Source organism: Haematobia irritans, chromosome 5 (assembly GCF_050003625.1).
Source record: "Haematobia irritans isolate KBUSLIRL chromosome 5, ASM5000362v1, whole genome shotgun sequence".
Classification (NCBI taxonomy): Eukaryota; Metazoa; Arthropoda; class Insecta; order Diptera; family Muscidae; genus Haematobia; species Haematobia irritans.
The window spans coordinates 174,845,651-174,867,630 of NC_134401.1; the positions used below are offsets into that span (position 1 = coordinate 174,845,651).

A 21,980-nucleotide genomic window follows, 5' to 3' on the forward strand; every position below is an offset into this window, starting at 1 on the left:
AATAAATTACAAAATGGACACGGACAACATCGCTCACATATACAGACAAATGATATGCAGAAACGATGGGAAAAAGAACAACGCGCAGGTTACATAGCAGCATCCACACTCAGTGCAATATTAAAAACAGACGAGAGCAGTGATGTTTCGCTGTCTCTAACAAAAATATGTGTTGTGTTTAGTTGTTGTAACTGATGTAAGTGAAGGATAGTTGTATCTACCCATTTGTTATGTTCGCCCAGTAGAATGTATATATATATATATATATATATATATATATATATATACATATATATATATATATATATATATATATATATATATATTATATATATATATATATATATATATATATATATATATATATATATATATATATATATATATATATATATATATATATATATATATATATATATATATATATATATATATATATATATATATATATATATATATATATATATATATGTATACATTTGACACATGCAATGAGCAGGTTTATTTATTACATAATGGTAAGACGACATTTATCATGTAAAAATAAAACTGTGGTCCACATAGATCACCTTCTCGTCAGTTCCGTTTATTGGCCGTATGTGGGCTTCAATTATTACATATGCTACTAAAGTCAGACTGAAACTTCAAAACCGAGCTAAAAATGTCAATATTTCCCATAAATCCATTGATCTTTAAAATAATGCGGTTTGTTTTATTAAGGCATCCTAATATTCATTCCCGCTCCCTAAGAGGATATTATATCTTCTTATTTCATTTAATTTTCCACATCCTCCAAATTTGTCATGATGCTGGTCCTCTGTGTGGTTTCCTTGAGCCTTGTAAAGTACCATCCATAAACGGGGTTTTATAGTCTTTTCTCTGCCACAAGCTTGCGAATGATGAAAAAGACATTTATGATGTACTTGTCGCTGGCCACATTCCATTGGCTTTGCTCTTATAATATGGTGTCGGAAAGCCAATTTCCTTTTTGACTTGGTGAAAATTTTTCTCAGAAGTCAGTAATAAGACATTTTATTTTTATTTTTCCAACTTGTTTGCAATTAAAAGAATGCGCTTAGTTATATTTCCAGTGTTTGTGGACTTTTTATTTCTTTCTGAATGATAGTCATTGAAGTTTATTTTTCTCTTGGAGTTTATTTTACAGCGAAAATGCCGGAAGTCATTATATTTAGTCCCAAAGGTTTTTTTTTGTGATACGATTTGTGTGCTGTTTCTTCTATTCTTGCTGTGGTAGTCCTCCTTAAAATTATTGCAATCATTAAATTACCATGAATTTCCAGTAGTGACGAATTGTTTTCCCAGCCACATTTCCCTTATTTTACGTTTGGCCTCATGGTGGCCAAAGACATTGGTATATTTTTATTTTCTTGCCATATAAATACTACAAAAATTGGTCTCAAACGTTTCATAAAGTGGTCGTTTTAATTAAGACAATGAAACAAAATATTTGGGGTAATTATGGAAATTAAATTCATCGAGGAATTCAGTATAGAATTTTTTCTCCTAACGTTATGTGAGGATATTTTTATATCTGAAGACTATGTTAATATTAAAAAAATAATAATAATATAAAATGTGGAGGAGTCCAAGGTTGAAGTCAAAATTTAAAGGATCGCAAATTTTACGATTGGTATATATTTGAAGTAATAATTTGAAAATTAAGTGTCTGCCCTTGAAACTTTCGATCGACTCAAGGTGAATAAATCATCGAAAATCATACCTAGACACCCAGAAAACAGGATTCTTCTGCTTTAAAGTTGTTCCGAGGTTCGTTCTACAGAGAATGAGTGAATGACAACGGCGTTCAACATTCCAGTGAAACTACATAGAGAAGCTTTGAAACCCTCAGAAATGTCACCAGCATTACTGAGGTGGGATAATCCACCGCTGAAAAACTTTGTGGTGTTCGGTCATAGCAGGAATCGAACCCACGACCTTGTGTATGCAAGGCGGGCATGCTAACCATTGCATCACGGTGCGTTGATGGAGGGGTTGCTATTTTTCATTTTGAAGCACTCTAACAAAACTGTTGCTTTCAAAGAGAAAATTCAACTCTTCAATCAACGGACGCATTAACGCATGGTATGTAACTCAAATTTATATTATCCCATGTTTTAAGCCAAAAATGTCTTTAAAATAAAGTTACGAAAAATCTTTGAATTTATGGACAATTTCAATAACATTGAAGATTTATTTCCGGTGTTTTCAGTTTCTTTTGTATAAAGAACACAACTTTGACGATTTTTGGCCAAGGAAAATAACTTTCTGTCAGAGAATGAATTCGTAGTTTAAGGAGGAGAAATATTTGTGCTCACGACAATAGTTTTTTATATGCAGGCACTAAAACTCTTTCAGTTGGTATTTTAGTATCAATCGATAGCAATCAAGCCAATTAAAAGAATATCATAAATTGATTTTTTGTTGTTTTTTTTTTTAATGCCATTGGCAAAACTATTAACACTTCATTTTGGGATGTTTTATTTAGCCTTTAATTGATTGCGAAATATAAATATTGTTTTTTAGCAATTAATACGCATTCAATATTTGAATTTTCTATAGCCCATTCTACCCAACTAAAAAAATCACCCAATTTATGATATTGCACGAAATGCATGAAAATGCGAAAAAAATTGGAATTTTATTTAAACTGTAATTAAATTTAATTAAATGGATACATTTTTTCGATTTCCTTTGTTACTCATAATATGGATTCGTTGAAGCATAAATTCAAATATATATGTATATATATTTTTTTTGAAAAGGTTTCATTAAAACAAAAATGCATACAATCACCCAGCAAAGAAAGCGTCGCCAAAAATGTAATGAAAATGTTTTGGATCCGGAAGTGGTGCAAAATTGACGCAGAAGCGATGAATTGAACATGGGCTTGTCATAGGACGGAAGTCCTCCATTTCAACAGCCGTTGCACTGAATTTGCATCACTTTTTTAGGTGTGATCCGAATTCAATGTTTTGGATGTAAATTAAAAATTTCTGTGATATTTTGTCAAATAAATAATTTTTTATAATTTTTAATGGATTCTAACGCTTGTCTGAAACGTTTGCCCTCAAATATTTTCAAAATTTCACAATTTTTTCAGATTGGATTTAGAACATTTAAATGATTTGTACCATTTTATGAATTCTTACTCTGTTTTTAACCTATTTGAAACAAAAAATATTAAAATTACCCATTAAAAGTATGAAAAAGCACCTTATAAAAAATTGAATGAAAATAACTTCCTGGGTAGTTAAAATAAAGAACATCATTGGGAGTGCATCCTCTGGAAGAGCTTTTAAAGTTGTGAATTTGGAAGAACTTCCAAATTTTTTTGCTGGGCATAAAAACACACAAAGATTCTAAATAGTTATGTACGCTCAGTATCCTAGATCCAGTTGTATAGTTGAAAGTTTATGCATTAATTCCATTATAGTATTAAATTGCTTTTTCCCATATGCCAAAGCAATATCAACACAAGTGAAGAAAACTTCTTGGAAATTCCAAGCTAATTAAGTGCAAAACTTTATATTATGGTGAATACAGCGATTCAACCACTTAAGCTTATGATATTCTTGGCGATTACTTAATCAAACATAAAAATGAAGAGAAAAAGAAACAAAGAGAAATATAAGTAACTAAAGCGAAATTAAGCGAATAATTCATTAAACCTTCATAATAAAGAAATAACTCGAGGATAACAGAAAATAATTCAAGGAGCCTAAATCACTGTCATTTCAAAATCCATTCAAGCTTATTGCGATTGTAAATAGTAACCAAATGTAGTATCCATCTCCAGGGGGATGGGTGCAGGGTGTGTTGAAGGGCTTTGATTTATAACTAAAATTGTCTCCAGTAAATGTAAATCCCTTACACGCCCAATATCATTCCTCTAGGTCATAATTCCTTAATTGAAAGCTATCCTAATGACAATATAAATGAAAATGGATTCATTTGTATTAGTGTCACTTGAATAAATCCCCATGATTTGTTCATAATTATTGACTGACCCAATGACTTGTGAACGGTAATGTGTGGTGGTGGTGGTGGGCTAATGGCCGGTATCACGATTGCATCCACAGCAGCTTACTCACCACTTCACCATATGTGTGTGTGTGTGTGTGTAGATAAGGAACACCCGCGTTGGGCGCCATTTTGTATACATTCTTTGGCATTATACAGTATATATATATGACTATTTGTGTATATCATTAACATAGTTTTGCACAAATCCAAATTAGGAATAACTGAAGGGCGGAGGAAGAAGAAGGGCGATGCAGTAGAATAGTCTGGGAAATCTGCAATCTACCAATTCAACTACATTTGCACTCAGAACTTTTGTAACATTATAATTATGCAGCAAAGGTCTATACTAAAGGATGAATGGTTATGGTGGATGTGGATGTGTAGATGTATGTTAAGCAATAGTGTACTCAGAGGTTAAATGGGAGGATGTACAACTTTATCTTGAATTCAAATGGAACATAGAATACTTTCAAAGAGTGTTGGTGGCAAAAGAGGTTGGCTCTACTACCCAATAAAGGTGACAAGAACACAAAAAAGCCACTAAAAACAATAACGAAAAGGACGAACGAACGCAAAAACAAAGCAAAGTTAGAAAAATATTGTCTACGATAACTCCAACAGTGGCAAAATCTAAAGGAAGGATAAGGTTAGCAAATGTCTTTTTCTGCTTTGCTCTCAAAACAAAAAAAGAGCAAAGTTATCTTTTTCCGAACAAATCATTAATTATAAAATGTACAAAATGAGAACGAGTAGGGAAAGAGTTATAGATAAAGTAAGAGCAAAAGGTAGAATGTAGCAGGAGATATATGTAGAGAAGAGAGAGGTTTGAAGGAAGGAAATTTGAATTGAAATATTAATGTCTATGGCGGACCTGAACTACTAGAAATATCTTGGGTAGGCACTGGAAGTCCTCCGCCGCTTCCACCTCCTAGGCCGCCACCACACCATTGTTGTGACAATTCCTGTTGCTGCAATTGCACACCCAAAATGGGCACGTGTACTGGTGGTGGACGCACTCCACTGCGGACCGGTCGGGCTGATGAACTTGATGCTCCCATGGCTGTTGGACGATCACTGCGTTCAGGACACTCTGGCACATTTACAGTAGGGATATCACTTTGGGATAAGCCATCCTTGGCCGCATTCTGGACGGATTTATCAGCTGCAATAGTGGTGGCGTTTTTAATGTCGCCGGCTTGTTTTAATACCCGATACACTTGATCAATATCGGTGAGTTCTAATTGTTTGGATGAGGGTGGTAGGTGGTAGATTGGTTGGTTGATGATATGGATTTGGCATGCGACACAGGGTCACAATTTAATTTTGTGATTTTGAGGTTGATTTTGGGATTTCGGATTTTTTATTTTGATTTTATTTTTAGCCAAATTTCAAAAAGCCGATGGATTTATATTCAATAACAAATGTGATGAGGCAACAGTTTTTGGGTTTCATGGAATGGTAGCAGTACATGGTAATTGTTAATTTCGAATTTTCATATATTTTCGATTAAAAAATTTATATTGTTTTCTAATGATACGTTTTTATATTAAAACATGTGGAAAATGATTTGCAGATACATTTATTTTAATACAGTGTGTATTCCAAATATCCACAAAGTTTTAGGGTACCTAATTATCTAAAAGTTATTTGCTACAAGCCGTATAGGTGGGTAAACGCAGCAAAAGGTGTTGAAATAAAATTAATTTTTAGGTTTAGATTTTTATGATCCGCTGAAAGTTAGGACATCCGTTATTGATGCCAGTACATTTCCATTATGAATAAAAACTAGGTTTTTAGGTGTTTACGATAGGCATTTAAACATTACTAAGGATTAGAATTTATGTTCATTAAACGCTTCCAAAATATTTAGTATTGCTTCCTTTATAAATTAAAAATCAAAGTTTCTTTGTTTTTTAATTATACTTAACCTCTTTGCAATTTAGAAATATACGAACAATACAACCAAAGAAATATCTGCAAATCTAAGAGTTTTTATGCATTTTCCTAAAGATTCTTCTATATTGATGAACTGATTGATGCACATATCGATGTGCATTTGGACATTGTCAAAAACTACTCACATTGACATTTACCGTTTCTCGGAAATTGTCAGTTTGCAATAGCCATTAGTGTAGTTTAATTGAAGCATAGACAATTAGTAGTTACATTTTAACAGATAACGAAAGTCAACTGTCCAAATGTCGACAGTCAACTTAGATTAGTTGACAATAAACACGATTTCTCATTTTCAAAATCGTCTGGAATATTCTTTTAATGAGATTTCCAATCAAAGAACCGAAGTTGAAGGGTATAGGGCTAAAGGGTATACACTTCGCAACAGCATTTCTAGAATGGCTTGGAACTCCAAAGGAACTAGACGTCCAGAATAGTTCAGAAGTACGTGGCGAAGATTGTTTCCATGGAACTAAAAGGATAGTTATTCTATCGTGGGAATAATTCAATTTATTTTTAACAGCAGAAGAGAATGGAGAATGTCCTATGTTCGGAAGTGGAATGAAATAAAGCAATTCCAAAAAAATCAAATAATCCACTTCTTAACGTTGGACAAAATTGAAGTCCGCATGCGTCTTGTTCTGCATTATAAAACGCTCTTCCTTTTTTCACATAGTCTCCTCTTATAAAGGAATTTGCATTCTCTATGTTCAGTTGCTGTATCCCCCTACTTTCTATCAATATCTTATTGGCATTCTTCTTTTCTCTTACTACATAATGCAATCATACAATAATAATGCGTCTTATACCATTATTAGAGAAATCATTGATTGTAATCTTGTTTCTAGCAAGATTCGTGATTATAACGAATTATGTGCTATTGCTTTCTCCGTAAATATATATACTTTATGAGCCTCGTGTTGGTACGTAGTAATTTCCCAAATTTTGCTAACGCTAAGATCTTGTAGTCGATACAGGATCTCAATACTTGAGATTATCTCAAGCCGCCCTCTATCAGTCCTTGTAACAATTTTTATCATTTGTTGCAAGTCGAGGATTTCGTGATTACGCTGGAAATTTACACTTGGTGTAGAACCACTCAGAGAAACTTTGAAACAAATAGAGAGCAATTATCCCACAGCTATGATGTGTTCGACTGAAACTGGAATAGATCTCATAACCTTTGTAAGGCGATTATGCCAATCATTAAACTATGATGGTGTTTCCTACAATAGTTTGGTTTAATTTTCATTATTACCCAATTAATCTTCTATTCTGGTTTATCTACTTTTACTTTTATTAAACTTCAACTCTTTAAGTGTCTATTGGTCAGTATTGTGCCCAATGCTTTTGGCGAAAAGATCTTCATTCTTTGACTCACTACGATTGGAAACATTTCAGATCCATAATAATTATTTCTAACCAAAGTTTTCTTCATTGTTTAGAATAATCAATCTTAGAAAAAAAATTGTACAATCAGCTCATCATTGGAATTCTTAAAAATTGTTGTAAAAATTTTAATAATTCCTCACTAATGACACAGTTACATTAGAATACTTCAACAAAATAATTCTAATTAGTCTGCCTGTCTGTCTATCAAAATAGGTACCAACCTGGTAGCTTACAAAAACTTCTACTTTAAAATTAGCAAATTGATTGATGATTATTATGAAAATAAAATAATTATTATAAATATCGATAATATACACTCTCAGTAGACGACAATAACTGTAGCTGAAGATTATTGATGGAATACACTGAAAAATTACAAATATAGATTGTAACGATGGCAGCCTTAAGATCAGATGAAACTGACTTTCAACTGCTTCTGTTAATTCTCGCTGTATTTGATATAGCTTAGACTAATATGAATATGTTTGATATGATGTATGTAAGTATATTTTATGTTCACACATAGACGAGTATATCGCATGCTCCACTAACAGCAAATCGTACGATTTATCGTCGAGTAACAGGTATAGATATGTATGTATATGTTTGGTAGGGTTTGTATCTATGTGGGTGTGTATTTGTGTGGGTGTGTGTGTGAAGTAAGCATCTCATAACTCTTATAAAAGATGTCTCATACATTTGTTTTGGTGTGTGTGTTATTTATGGATTAGTGTGCGTGGGTGTGTTGTGTCTCTGATGTAATGTGAACATATCAGTGGTCATTCTAATCTAGAGGCTTGATTTGAGTATAAAAGTAAATAGAACAACGAAAAATGTATATATGGTTAAGAAGCAAGCAAAAAAATCGATCAAACAAATCGTTGGCCTTAGCGTCTAGTCATTGCTTGGCACAAATCGTAAAAGCGAAAACACATCTAAAGTAATTGCTGCTTAGTTTTTAGTTTAATCAATAACGGTTTACTATGATTTTTGTTTAATTTGATTGGCTATGATTGTGATATATCTGTGAGTGGTTGGTTGGTTGCGTGGCAGTACCTAATTGAGCTATGCGCTCGATGAACGGAGTCTTTTGACGGAATTTCCGTGGAGACAAAGTTGCCGCCTGGTTGGGTGACATAGAGGCGTCATTATTGCTGTTTGTTTTCGTCATCGCATTGACATTGTCCTCGTCTACTATTCCACACACAAACATACACAATTACACATACAATAACAATGATGATAATAATAATAATAGTAATAGCAATGGTAGTTGTAGTAGTGGTAATAACAATAATGTATTATCAATGGGATGACTGACTGACTAACCGACTGACATCTCAATGGTGACTATCAAGTTTCAAAATTACACTCATGTCGCTCAGATTTCACTCTCGATATATTCAACTCTTTGTATATGTGAAGCGACATTTGCATGTTTACGCGTATATCTATGAAGGTTTTTGTACGACAACAAATACCAGTATGATGAATGATGAATGATTTCTATCTCTCTGACAAACGTTCGCCCTTCAACAAATGTCTAATTTTCTACACCCAGTTTACACTTTCATTAAAAGCGATGATGGTTATGGAAATGTTATTCTAGTCATCAGGCTTTATGAAAATACTTGGTACGCTAATGACAGATTTATATTCATGGTGGTATTGAAGAGATATGTATGTAGGGTGCATTCCACGGAGTTTTCTTTTGTTCTCAAAAGGGCACATAAAACATGTTGAAGACCAATATTGTCAAGCTTGTAATAAATTTGGTTTTATTTGCATTGCAAGAAAATACATGAATGAAATGAGCAAATTTTATTTTTATTTCTTGGCCTATACAAAATATATAATCATATGTTTTTGTATCTCAACTCAATACTTTATTGTGGAATGACCCATATGTTTATGCATCTGTATTTGGAGAACCCATGACACTTTATTAAAGTGAACGTTAATATTTGAGAAATGGAGAATATGCCTTTGTCTATGGAAATTTGATATCATCGTCATTATAAAATGTCATCGTCAAATACTTCATTTGGACATATTTACATAGTTAATTGACACTTGACCGCACTGTCTAATCTTATATTACTAATGGATATTTAATACACATTGAGATCTATGTGGTTATCTATGTTTTAATTATTTAGAAGGATTAATTAAAATAAATTCCTTTGTAAAGGAGTTTGCAATTTTAGATTTTAAAAACTATAACTAAACCCAAATGTATAAAACTCATAAGAGGTGATAAAGATATCTCGAACGCATTCATTTCATGGCTCCATCACTACACTCCTGAGTCCAATCGACAGTCGGCTGAGTGGACAGCGACTGGTGAACCGTCTCCGAAGCGTGGAAAGACTCAAAAGTCCGCTGGCAAAGTAATGGCCTCTGTTTTTTGGGATGCGCATGGAATAATTTTTTCGATTATCTTGAGAAGGGAAAAACCATCAACAGTGACTATTATATGGCGTTATTGGAGCGTTTGAAGGTCGAAATTGCGGCAAAACGGCCCCATATGAAGAAGAAAAAAGTGTTGTTCCACCAAGACAACGCACCGTGCCACAAGTCATTGAGAACGATGGCAAAAATTCATGAATTGGGCTTCGAATTGCTTCCCCATCCACCGTATTCTCCAGATCTGGCCACCAGCGACTTTTTCATGTTCTCAGACCTCAAAAGGATGCTCGCAGGGAAAAAATTTGGCTGCAATGAAGAGGTGATCGCCGAAGCTGAGGCCTATTTTGAGGCAAAACAGAAGGAGTACTACCAAAATGGTATCAAAAAATTGGAAGGTCGTTATAATCGTTGTATCGCTCTTGAAGGGAACTATGTTGAATAATAAAACCGAATTTTGACAAAAAAATGTGTTTTTCTTTGTTTGACCGGGGACTTATTAGGCAACCTGTTACATCAGAGGTAGGCAAAGGCAAGTCAAAATCGATAGGATTTAATTAAGAATTAACAATCGATTGTGGTTGATCTTGTATTAAAATTATTTAATTAATTAAAGTAAATTAAAGACTAGGATAGTCTATAGAATGTATCATCTTCCTTTTTCACTCGGTAAAAATTATAATTCCATAACGTATTATTTCCAAAGTAAAATTATTCTACAAATATCCAAAAGTAATCTGGCAAGTATTTTTTCAATATATTCAGATATAAAATAACTGATTTTGATACGAACTACACCCAAAGAAAAAATTCTTTCCGAAAGAATTTCTCCCTTGAAACGAATTTCCCTATTCTTATATACTGTTTTCTTTAAGAATACGTAAACTCGAATTTATGGCAAGCGATTCAATGATTGTATCTAATATTTTTTATTTGCTTCCAAAGAAATTTTCTTCTGCCAAAAGAAAACTTGGTCTAAAAACTCTTCTTTCAGTGTATTAGTCAAATTAATATCACTTTACTTTGGAGAAAATCTCATTTCTACGTCGAGCACCGTTCTCTATAATAAAATACAAGCATACTTTATTATAGAGAACGCAATATAGGTTTCTCATAGCAACACTATATATTTTGTTTTAATGTTTTTTATGTTTTAATATAATTGTTTCCGGGACATAATTCTCCATTTCTTAAGAAAGTATTAACCATTGTAAGATGGTCCTCAGGTTTAAATTTTAAAATCTATAAAGTCGATGAGTAGAGATTAGAATGCCATAACCACCATTAAAGTTTATATTAGTAGCTATTAGAAACGTATAATTAGTTTGTGTCAAATGCAATGATTGTTATAATAAATAAACTATGGATGAATATCGGGCGCAAGTAATTCTTAGTACATTTTTAGTGATAGACTTATAGCAGGGTTTTCTTTGACAGTATTAAATCGTAATGGAAATCTCATTTCATTCAATGTTGCAAGCATTTTGCAAGATGTTTTCATATTCGTTATAGCATTCGGGCAATGGTTAGTTACTTTTCTGGTTTCTGGTCTCATGTGACTATAAGGAATATAGCGCCGAATACTTACTTTCTTCTTCAACATCAACACGATTTTCCAATTCCGAAGTGCTTTTCTGACGTCTCAATAATTTTTGCTTGGGCTGACAGCGAGGTAACTGAGCGGCGCAATCGCCATGGGCATTGAGCTTACAAATGCGGCAGCGTAAACCTTGGCGTGTATGGCCTATGAGCAGAACAATCCATATGATAACGATTTTTTGGAAGAGATTTTAAAAATTTTAGTAAAATAAAAAGAAAATATCCGCGACACGACCATGGTCAAAGGCATGCACTAAACTCGCTAATTACCTCTTAATATCTGTGAGCATACATCACAGGCTGTTATCTTCTTGTAGGTGTATTCCTGGAGGTGATGACTGCCATCTTCGTTGGGTCGTAATGGCTGTGAGGAGCCTCCGGCACCATTACGTCTATAGTTGAGTGGTGGTGAGGGATGCAAAACAAAAAAACACAAAACAAACTTTCATTAGAAATCTCTTAGTAATACAAATGAAATGGGCTTCAAAGAAGCCTTTGACTGAGTGTAGATAAATACTTAATGGGATACATAGATAGGTAGCGAGAGATACATTAGTGTACAACGAAAATCGATAAATGAGAAACAAAGAAGACACTCTATAGAATATGGAAAAAGTAAAAATAAATATTTATGGAGTATTAACTGGTTATCTATGGTGAATGTCGATGAAGAACTAGGAAAAACTAAAGAAACACCAAAAAAATGGAGAATAAACAGGTGCTATTCCCATTCCTTTTTTTCCTTGGTGTATTTTTTTTTGGTATTTACACAACATTAAATTGGCTTATATTAATTGCTTTCTACGCCCTACAAACTTTGGAGATAGAGATGGCATGCCTATACTGGGTGGAGGCAAATCACAACAGCTCACTCCACTATACCCTGGGTGAACTGGGCATTTATCACTGTCAATGGATAATAAATTGCAATGTCTTTCATACCGCAAATTTACAAGCAAACAGCGAAAACTAATCAAGGATATTGTGGCCACTTCACCTTTTGTTTGGCTGGCTTTTGAAGCCCAACAATTTTCCAAGTCATTTAAGATTTTATGCTGGAATCTATTGTAAAATGTGTCATTTAAGATACCCATACAATGTCACGATATTACTTCTATAGAATAGCGGCATTAGAATTTAGTGAATATTTGGAAATTAATTTAATAGAAGGAAGTTTAGAGAAATAGAAAATGTAAGCTTTGTTGCTTCCGAGTAGAAGATGTATGGCTACTATGAGCACATGGTATTTGAGGCCCCAAGCTGATAACAAATGAGACCAAATGGGGGCGTTGTTTTCATATCAATGAGTGCATATCATCATATCATGGTAATGAATGTCCCCCCACTTCGAACTGCATGGACTCTCTAGACACTCTTAGAGGAGAAGTCTTTACAAATCTCAAATATTGAGAAATGTCGAATGAATTACTGAGAGATTTTATCATCGTTGAAATATGTTTCGATGTTTTGTCCGATTCTGTGCGTTCATGGCGGACATAATTATTCTTACATCACTGTTATAACAGATTGCAATATAAAAGCTGAAAATGTCATTTGCAAATAGAATATTTGAATATTATACATATGTATACAAACATGTGATGCATTTTTATAATAAGAACATCTATTTGTGGGTCTATCAGAATGCTGCATTATTCGAAATTCAGACAAAATTGATTTTTATATTGATTATCATACATTAGTACATATATTGCATGCAGGCTTCTTGTAAGAACAATTGTGAATATCTCGATAAGTGCATCCCAATTCAATTTTCATCTCTATTGTCTAGGGGTATCCTTGTTATAGCCAATCAGACTTCCACCTAAATAGTTTAAGGTACTATATATAGGAAATACTCAGTGCCGCCAGGGCTGGGTTTTGGTTAGTCATATCTTATACTTTGTAACACAGTGACTCCGATTATTGATCTTCAGTTGTTTTTTTTTGAGAGTTTAAGAAAATATACAAAAATAAGCTATTAATGTGGTAATCAGTTGCACTCCCTTTTCCCAACTGCGATCAACTGTGGCAAATCTCACAATAATGTGGCAAATCTCACAATAATGTATTCGGAATCATAAGAATTTAATTTTCTTATAAAGAAAAAAATTGAGATACTATCGGACTTAAATTCATTTGTATTTAAACGTCTTATAAAAGAGAACTATGTTGCCAAAATTTAAATTTGTTTGTGATTTGGGCGTATGACCGATGACATACTTGTATAAAGACACTAAGCAAGTGCGGCCCCATCAACGTAGATCAAAACTGCGAATTACTTTACATATTTCAGGGGTATTTGAATTGGTTTGAATGTCTCCAGCAACTATAAAGTTCATTTTGAAAGGTCATTGTGCTGGCAAATGGACGATGGGTTTCCTGCAATGGTTTCAGAGATACCACAACAAAACTTTTCCATCTCAATTTAAAGCGTTCTCAATATTTATTAATGTGATCAAGAAGTCATTTTACTCCAGATATCAGTGATTCCCGTTATCGTTGCTTATCACCTTTGAGAACTTGGGGAATTATCAGAGGTTAATTTAAGCCAGCTGAGAGTTTACCACGCACGACCTTTGAAGTTCATTTTCAATTATTTTAAGTGGGAAATCCACCCAATCGAATTAATCCTTCTCGCAAGTCCTTTTTCTGAAGGATCTTTGCATTTAAGAACAATAGGAATAATTCTAATTTTATTTTCGCAGGGCTCGAAGATGATTTGGATGATACACACTTTCACATTGCCAACGAATATTGCAATATGAGAAAAGCGAAATCATATCAATACAGATGGTTCAGAAAATTGGACATTCATGCGATATATACATTATAATCAAAATTGTTGGGACTCCTCCTTTCTTTTGTTATCAAAATATACAAATGCAATAAACAAATGTCAAGATATCTTAGAATTGCTATTAAAATCAAATATAACTAAAAGTTAAAGTGGTAAATATTCTCCTTCCAATTAATGCTACTGAATGGGATCAATCGCCAAAATGGTCCACCCTTACTGGTAGAAAGAGAAATAAATGATTCTCTATTTAAATAAATGTGCAGAAAATCAAAATGAAAATTACAAATAAATTTATCTAATACATATCGAGTTGGTAAAGTGGTGGTGGTCATGAAGGGTCTTACATATATCTCGTAAACGTAGTAAAAGTACGTGATAAATTGTGATTTATTTGATATTATTCTATGAATATGTACATAATGTGTAATGGTGCTGAGATACCAATGCTGCTATATATCTCTTTATGCTTATTTACATTTCTATATGTGGCACTCATATATATATATATGCATATTTAGATGTAAATCATTTATGATGTATGCTTTTATGTGCTGGCGGGGGATGGGGCGGGGGTGTATTTGTGAATTCAGGATAGTATTTGGGAAATTTTGCGCCAACAACCCTTTGGGGTTATTCTTGGGCTTGTCATTCATCTGCCTGCATATGTTAGCTGTTGTTCTCCATTTCAGCTGGGCCCTTTTGCTAAAAATTTGCATATTTTCCTCTAAGAAACTGACTGACATTCAACAAGACCACTTAGGAATAATTCATGACAGTTTCCATGTAAACCCATATCGGTTTGCAGTTAAAATGACAAAGAACTTATCTCTGAAGGGAATTAACATAAATAAAAGGCTTAAGAAAATCAAATTTCAGACAGTGTAAAGTATTTAGGGATAGGAAGAAGGACTTTCAGTTAAGGTATGTTATGGCCCTTTGTTTGAAAAGGGTTTACGTCTTTCATAGCTCACCCGAAAACTGTGCGAAAAGGCATTGTTATATATTCACGTTGAATTAAAAGATTCAATTAATTTTGTAAAAATATATTTGAGGTTTTGAAATTTGTATTTTGATTATGATTTTTATATATGCGAGTTGAGAATAGACTACAGCATAAGAGACCTCTGTCAAAAATAATAAGAAGGATACAAACATCTTATGTGTTTACTGAGACGAAGCAGTAAACACATAATAGGAAGAGGTGCATCAATAAAGGAATGCTATTGGAATTCTCATACCGTGAGCTACTAAGTATAAAGGTGATCTATCGGAGTAGTTGGAATCACCGCCGTATGCAATAGTATTGAAAAATGCCTAGTTTCGAATTTCATTCACCGCCGTATTTCATACGGATATTTCAGGCTCACTTAGACTATTCATTCCATTGCAATACCACAGTGGTAAACTTCTTGTATGTCCCTGAGTTCTGTTCTATTCCATGTTTTAGTCCAATGACGAGGGACCTCCTTTCTATAGCCGAATCCGAACGGCGGTGGAAACACTCAGGAATGTCACCAGCTTACTGGGAGGGGATAATCCACCGCTGAAAAACGTGTTTTCTGTTTGGTCGAAGCAGGGTTCGTCGTAGGTTCGACCCTTTGTATGCAAAGTGGTCATGTTAACTATTGCACCATGGTGGCTCTTATATTCTTATTGCACTTATATTTTTATTATTTGGATACTTTGTATATGGTTGACTATTGCAAAAATTGGTTTAGTAAGTTTCAACCGTTTGGCGAAACGTGTTTTGATGTGTCTCATCAGGTGGCCCAAAATCGGATACCACAGAGCAGAGACAACGAAGAATACAGCGAAAAACATGTGCAGACAGGAAACTTATGAACAGTTGCAACAGAGGGAATAAAAGTGATAGCCCCCAGTTTCTGGTAGGCTCAATGTACGATTCGCATTGACTACGTAGAGAATTAGTGAGCTGAGTTTATGATTAATTGAAGACTGGCTCATACTGTACGCTTCGCCATGCTCAATTGGGTTGTGAACTGCTGAATGGCACTCGAGTAAACGGTACATTGCAAAATAAAATTCGCTCTTCTATAAATGCCAAATATAAATTATCAAATTTTCGTAGTCGGGGTATACAAATTTAATGATTTATCTAAATCAGATACAAATTCAGACCTCTATAAAGGGTGATACGGTCAAAATTTGGTCAAAATATAAACTTGACGTATTTCTTTCAATTTTGCATTTAAAAAACCTGAACACCCCTCATTTTGAAGGTGTGTGTGTGTAGAATGTTGCCCCTATTTTGATTTTGGAATTCACTCTTCAGTTGTCAAAATGCCGTCCAAGCAAGAAGAGCAGCGTTTCAAAATTTTGCTCGCGCATCGCGAAAATCCGAGCTACTCGCACACAAAGCTGGCAAAATCGCTAAAAGTTGCCAAATCAACCGTTACAAATGTAATTAAAGTGTTTGGGGAACGTTTGTCGACAGCCAGGAAGTCTGGATCGGGGGGAAATCGAAAACCGGAAGCCGCTGAGACGACAAAGAGAGTTGCCGGTAGTTTCAAGCGAAACCCTAACCTCTCTCTCCGAGATGCCGTAAATATGCTGGGTGTATCGTCTACAACCGTGCATCGAGCCAAAAAACGAGCCGGACTATCGACTTACAAGAAGGTAGTGACTCCAAATCGCGATGATAAACAAAATACGACGGCCAAAGCGCGATCCCGGAGGCTGTACACGACGATGCTGACGAAGTTTGACTGCGTGGTAATGGACGACGAAACCTACGTCAAAGCCGACTACAAGCAGCTTCCAGGACAGGAGTTTTATACGGTAAATGGAAGGAGAAAGGTAGCAGATATTTTCAAGCACATAAAACTGTCAAAGTTCGCAAAGAAATATCTGGTTTGGCAAGCCATCTGTACCCGTGGCTTGAAAAGCAGCATTTTCATAGCTTCCGGGACTGTCAACCAAGAAATTTACGTGAAAGAGTGTTTGAATAAACGTCTGCTGCCTTTCCTGAAGAAACACGGTTGTTCCGTACTGTTTTGGCCGGATTTGGCATCTTGCCATTACGGTAAAAAGGCCATGGAGTGGTACGCCGCCAACAACGTGCAGGTGGTTCCCAAGGACAAGAACCCTCCCAACACGCCAGAGCTCCGCCCAATTGAGAAATACTGGGCTATTGTCAAGCGGAACCTAAAGAAGACCAAAAAAACTGCTAAGGACGAGCAGCAGTTCAAGGCAAACTGGCTTTCTGCGGCGAAGAAGTGGACAAAGTGGCTGTACAAAATCTGATGGCAGGTGTCAAGCGTGAGGCCCGGCAATTCGGATTTGGAAAAGCGAAAGCCTAACTGAATATTTTTCCTGAATTTTATACTAATTGAACTTGAAAAAGAAATTTAATTTGATTTTTTAAATAAACGATTTCACCGATTTACACGCGTTTTCCCTTGACCAAATTTTGACCGTATCACCCTTTATAGCGAAGAGCAATTAAATGGACGGACAGGCTTAGATGACGCAATCGAAAATTTACTTTTTTTCAAAAACATGCAAAGTCGAAGTCGACTTTTTCTAATAGAGTCAATCTGCTAAACTATTTTTGATGATAATTAAAATCGTCTCATAGACTTTTTATATTGACCAAAAATCGAATTGAACTAAAATGTCGGAGAAACAAACTTTTAAATTGGATTGAAAGTGATGCAGCTCCATTTGTACTGAAAATTAATCAAAATGTAGAAAGTCACAACATCTCATGAGCATCCAACATCCATAGAAAAAAGTAATATTTCACAAATTTTCGACTCACTCTATGGTGGCATATTTTACAGATTTAAACACCTTTTCATTTAATACCACATATAATGGCTAATAATAATCGGCCAGCTATGCGTGTATCGGACAGACCACAAATGCAAATAATGAGGGAGATGGATAAAAACAACAGATAAATTATTAAAACAATTGAATTTATAGAAACTCATACGAAGGTGTTTGACGCTATTAATTACGCAAATTATAATTAAGTCATTGTACAAAGCCAACTGGCGAATAATTTATTAAGCTAATGGACAAGAGGGGTTAATGCTACAAAATGGCAATTGAAATAACTGAAATTATTTATGCAAAAAAGGTTATATGATTTTTAATTTTAATTTTATGTGAATAAAATATAAGCATTATGTAGGTTTATCACTAATATCGACGCATTAACCAGGATTATTATCGCTTGGGATTGCATGCTTTTGCATGGAGGAAAAGAGATTACACATTGCCTCTGTTAAAAAAAAATTAAAATCCTTGTACATTAACTTGCAGATTCGAAGGACTCTTCTTTTAATGTGAGTTGGGATTGTGCCTAATGACACTGAGTGGCCATTTCCAAATAATTTACTACAAGATAACAAATGGAAATATTTGGGAAATGTTTCCACTTCAAGTATTTCGGGTAGTCGGGTATAAAAGAATAAAAAACAATAAAATTTAAAATTGTTTACCACTACAGATAAACAGTTTCTGTTTCAGTTCCAGTTGCCATGGCAAATTGGTTGTAATAAAAGTTAGCCAAGCGTATGATAGCTGGCATTGGAAAGTGTAAAAATTAAAAGGAATGTGATAAATGTTTACAACAATCCTCGTCCCCATCCTCACAACCCATGCTCGATTTCAGTTTTTTCTTTTCCTCCGCCACTGCCACTGCCACCTGAGCATTCTTATCACCAAAACAAAATCAGCTATTAGAACATCTGAACTGGCATCGGTCCAGTAGTGTCCCCTCAAGCTGTGTAGACTTGTTGGTGGTTATGTCAGCATGGAATTCTCATAAGACTCTCAAAAGTCCTACTGAAGCATATTTGGACTTTTCAAATGGCATTTCATTGTTGTGGTTGAATTGTTTTGTTTCCTGGTTGTAAAACATTTGAAAACAGGCAATAAGATCTCATTTTGCAGTTGGACAAACTGAAATTGGCGCGGGGAAGATGGGCAAAAGCATAAAGGGGAGTGTCCATGGGCAAGTTTGAGGGATGTACATGAGTACATGAGGTGTAAATGTATTGCCCATGGGTGTATCTGCTCTTCTGTAAGCCAACATTGCAAACGCTGGTTTTGAGGTTGCTTTGTGCATCAACCAGTAGAAGTACCAAAAGTATGGAGTTTTTTTGTATTGTCCAAGCATAAAGGGCAGGAAAATGATCACAGTGGGCTATTTGCAATAGTTTAGCTTTTGGATTTTGGAGTTTTTCACCATTAGATAGATTGTTCTATTTTAATTTTTTTATTCCTTAAGCCTATTAGTAAGTCTATGAACTAAGAGACGCCGATTGTCTTTTTGATGTATCAAAAACAATTATTGAAATCTTAATCACTATAATAGCAAATTAGAAATTGTACCCATCCAAAATGCAATATTTAAGCCAACACTCTCCATTGAGTCAAAATCTGCTCTGTTAAATATGACAAAAGGGGGAAATATGTAACATAGTAATATTTCGTAGTACTTTTAATTGAATATTAAATGGTTGGCCGTTTGCATTAGCTGATCTAGCCCTCACCGTGGTGTAATAGTTTACATACCGGCATTGCATGCAAAGGGTCGTGGGTTCACAATCGACAGGTCCCCCATCTAGGTGGTTAGGTTTCCCTAAACCAAACTGGACGTTCGCTTGGTCATCTACTCGATGATGATAAGGTATAGGTCGAATTGATTTTCATGCATTTTTGGGACTTTTTTGACTGATTCTAACGAAAACTGTCATAGTACCTGGTATATGGATTTGATCGCTAATTTGATTTTCATATTTTAATTGGTCTCGTCGTCGGAGATAGGTTCGGATATTAGATTGTTGAAAGATGGAATTTGGTCTCTTCATATATTCTCAACGAGACAAAGGATAGCTATTAGACGCCATTATGGCTCAACAACTCATACTAATTGCAATAAAATGTTTTCCTTTTGGTTTGGTATTTTAGGCCTACTGTTCTTCAATGAATAGGCGGCAATGAAGGAGGAAATATATGAAAACTCTACATAACAAACAACTTTCTCAATGTGAAAAGTTTTGTAATTTTCTTGCGCCTTGTGTTTGTATTATTGCTGCTGTTTTTTTTTTTTCGTTTTACTTTTTTCATCCTTGCTTTTTGTTTTTTTTATCAAAGTTCGTTTCCGCTTTGTTTTGTCTTTGCTATTCATTGACAAAAACAAAAAACAAAACAAAAACAAACCAACAGGAACACGATAATGGGGAGTGGAAGTGGTCTTCTCAACTAACAGGAAAAAAACAAAAACAAAAAGGTTCTTTAAAAAATAAAAGTGTGAACAATGAATGAGGAACGAAGCAACGCCTTTTGACACAATTCTGAATATGAAAATGAATCCGTTTGCACTTGTTTATTTTAAATGCTCCTGGATTCCACAAAGGAATGCAAGTCTTTTGTTGCAAATGAAAACGAGAAATAAGTGACAAAGGCTACCCCGAAATGTTTGAAGACAAGTTTATATTTCATGTCAAAACTCTTTTAAATAATGTACAATCAATACAAAATGTATGCAAACAAGATCAAATAACGAATACCCCTCCTACTGGATTCATTACAGCCGTAAAGTAAAATATACTTAATAGCGTAGTATATGTTTTGATTTATTTGAAATCTTCCATCAACGCAAGATGGAAGGGGGAACTATCGTTTTCCAGACTATACTTAAATATTTTTATGATTTTTTTTCTTCAAAATTTCAAAAAAAAAAATACTTTTCGACTATCCGATTTTTTCGGACTAATTTTTTCCACTAGGAAAGAAAATTTTAGTTAATTTTAGAAAAAATAGAAAATTTTAATTAAACTGTATTAGAAACGCAGATGTCACCCCGGTTTCACAAAAAATGTAATTTTTTTTAGACTAATTCATGAAAATTTATTAGAAATAATTATTTTTCTTCACTTGTTAAAGAAAATTTAGTAGTTTGAAGGAAAAAATTGGAGGCCAAAATTGCAAACATGTCTTTATTGTCATACGAAGTTCAAGATGATCCCATTATTGGTAAAATTTAAAAATTTTAAGAAATTCTGAACTATTTTGTGGGAGACACGAATTTAGTTAATCTTTATGCTTCATTTGTGTATAATGTTTTCCTCTGTTTTAGTTAATTGAACTAACGTACGCAAAAAATTAATTAAATCATGAAAACTTTCTTAAGATGATGCAATAGTTTCATGAACTAAAATAGAATTAAATTCGCTTTAGTGAAATATAGGGCTTACTTTTGTTTTGAGTGTACGTACAATGTTTTTTCAATAAGGGATCATTATAGCAATATTCTCTAAAGAATTAAATTCATTTGTTTCTATATTAAAAAAAAAAAAAACAAATAAAATGCAAAAGAAATATTTTTAGTAATATGTAATAATTAAATTAAAACTACTTTTTATCTCTCAATACGTTGGAGAAGAAAATTAATTTTGAGGAAAAAAAATATAAATTGATTTTTTTATATACCAAGTTAAGATTTAAAATGTAATATTTTAAGCGAAAAACATTGGCATCAGACACTTTAATTAAAACTTTCATATGCAGCCACATGGTATTGTGATGGACAGCTTCTTGTTTTTTTTTTTGTTATTCACATATTTTTTGGTGCCTTTAATATGCAGCTGCTTGTGATGTTAACCTCTAATTTACATTTACAATGATGTGCTAATTTTATTGTTGAAATATTAATCTAATTTATGACTATGTTTTAATTAAAACTCATCGCTTTTTCAAATGAAAACTAAAATTAAAAAAAAAAAAATCCAACTATTTACACAAGCATTCT

General features: G+C 33.9%; 1 protein-coding gene across 1 annotated transcript in view; it reads right to left on the reverse strand.

The window, feature by feature from the left end:
• Positions 1-21,980, reverse strand: part of Stacl (SH3 and cysteine-rich domain-containing protein) — a 240,838-nt gene that overhangs the window by 39,091 nt on the left and 179,767 nt on the right. Inside the window, 3 exon segments of the mRNA XM_075313433.1 lie at positions 4,916-5,206; positions 11,384-11,539; positions 11,665-11,786. Coding sequence (XP_075169548.1) covers positions 4,916-5,206; positions 11,384-11,539; positions 11,665-11,786 — 569 coding nt within the window.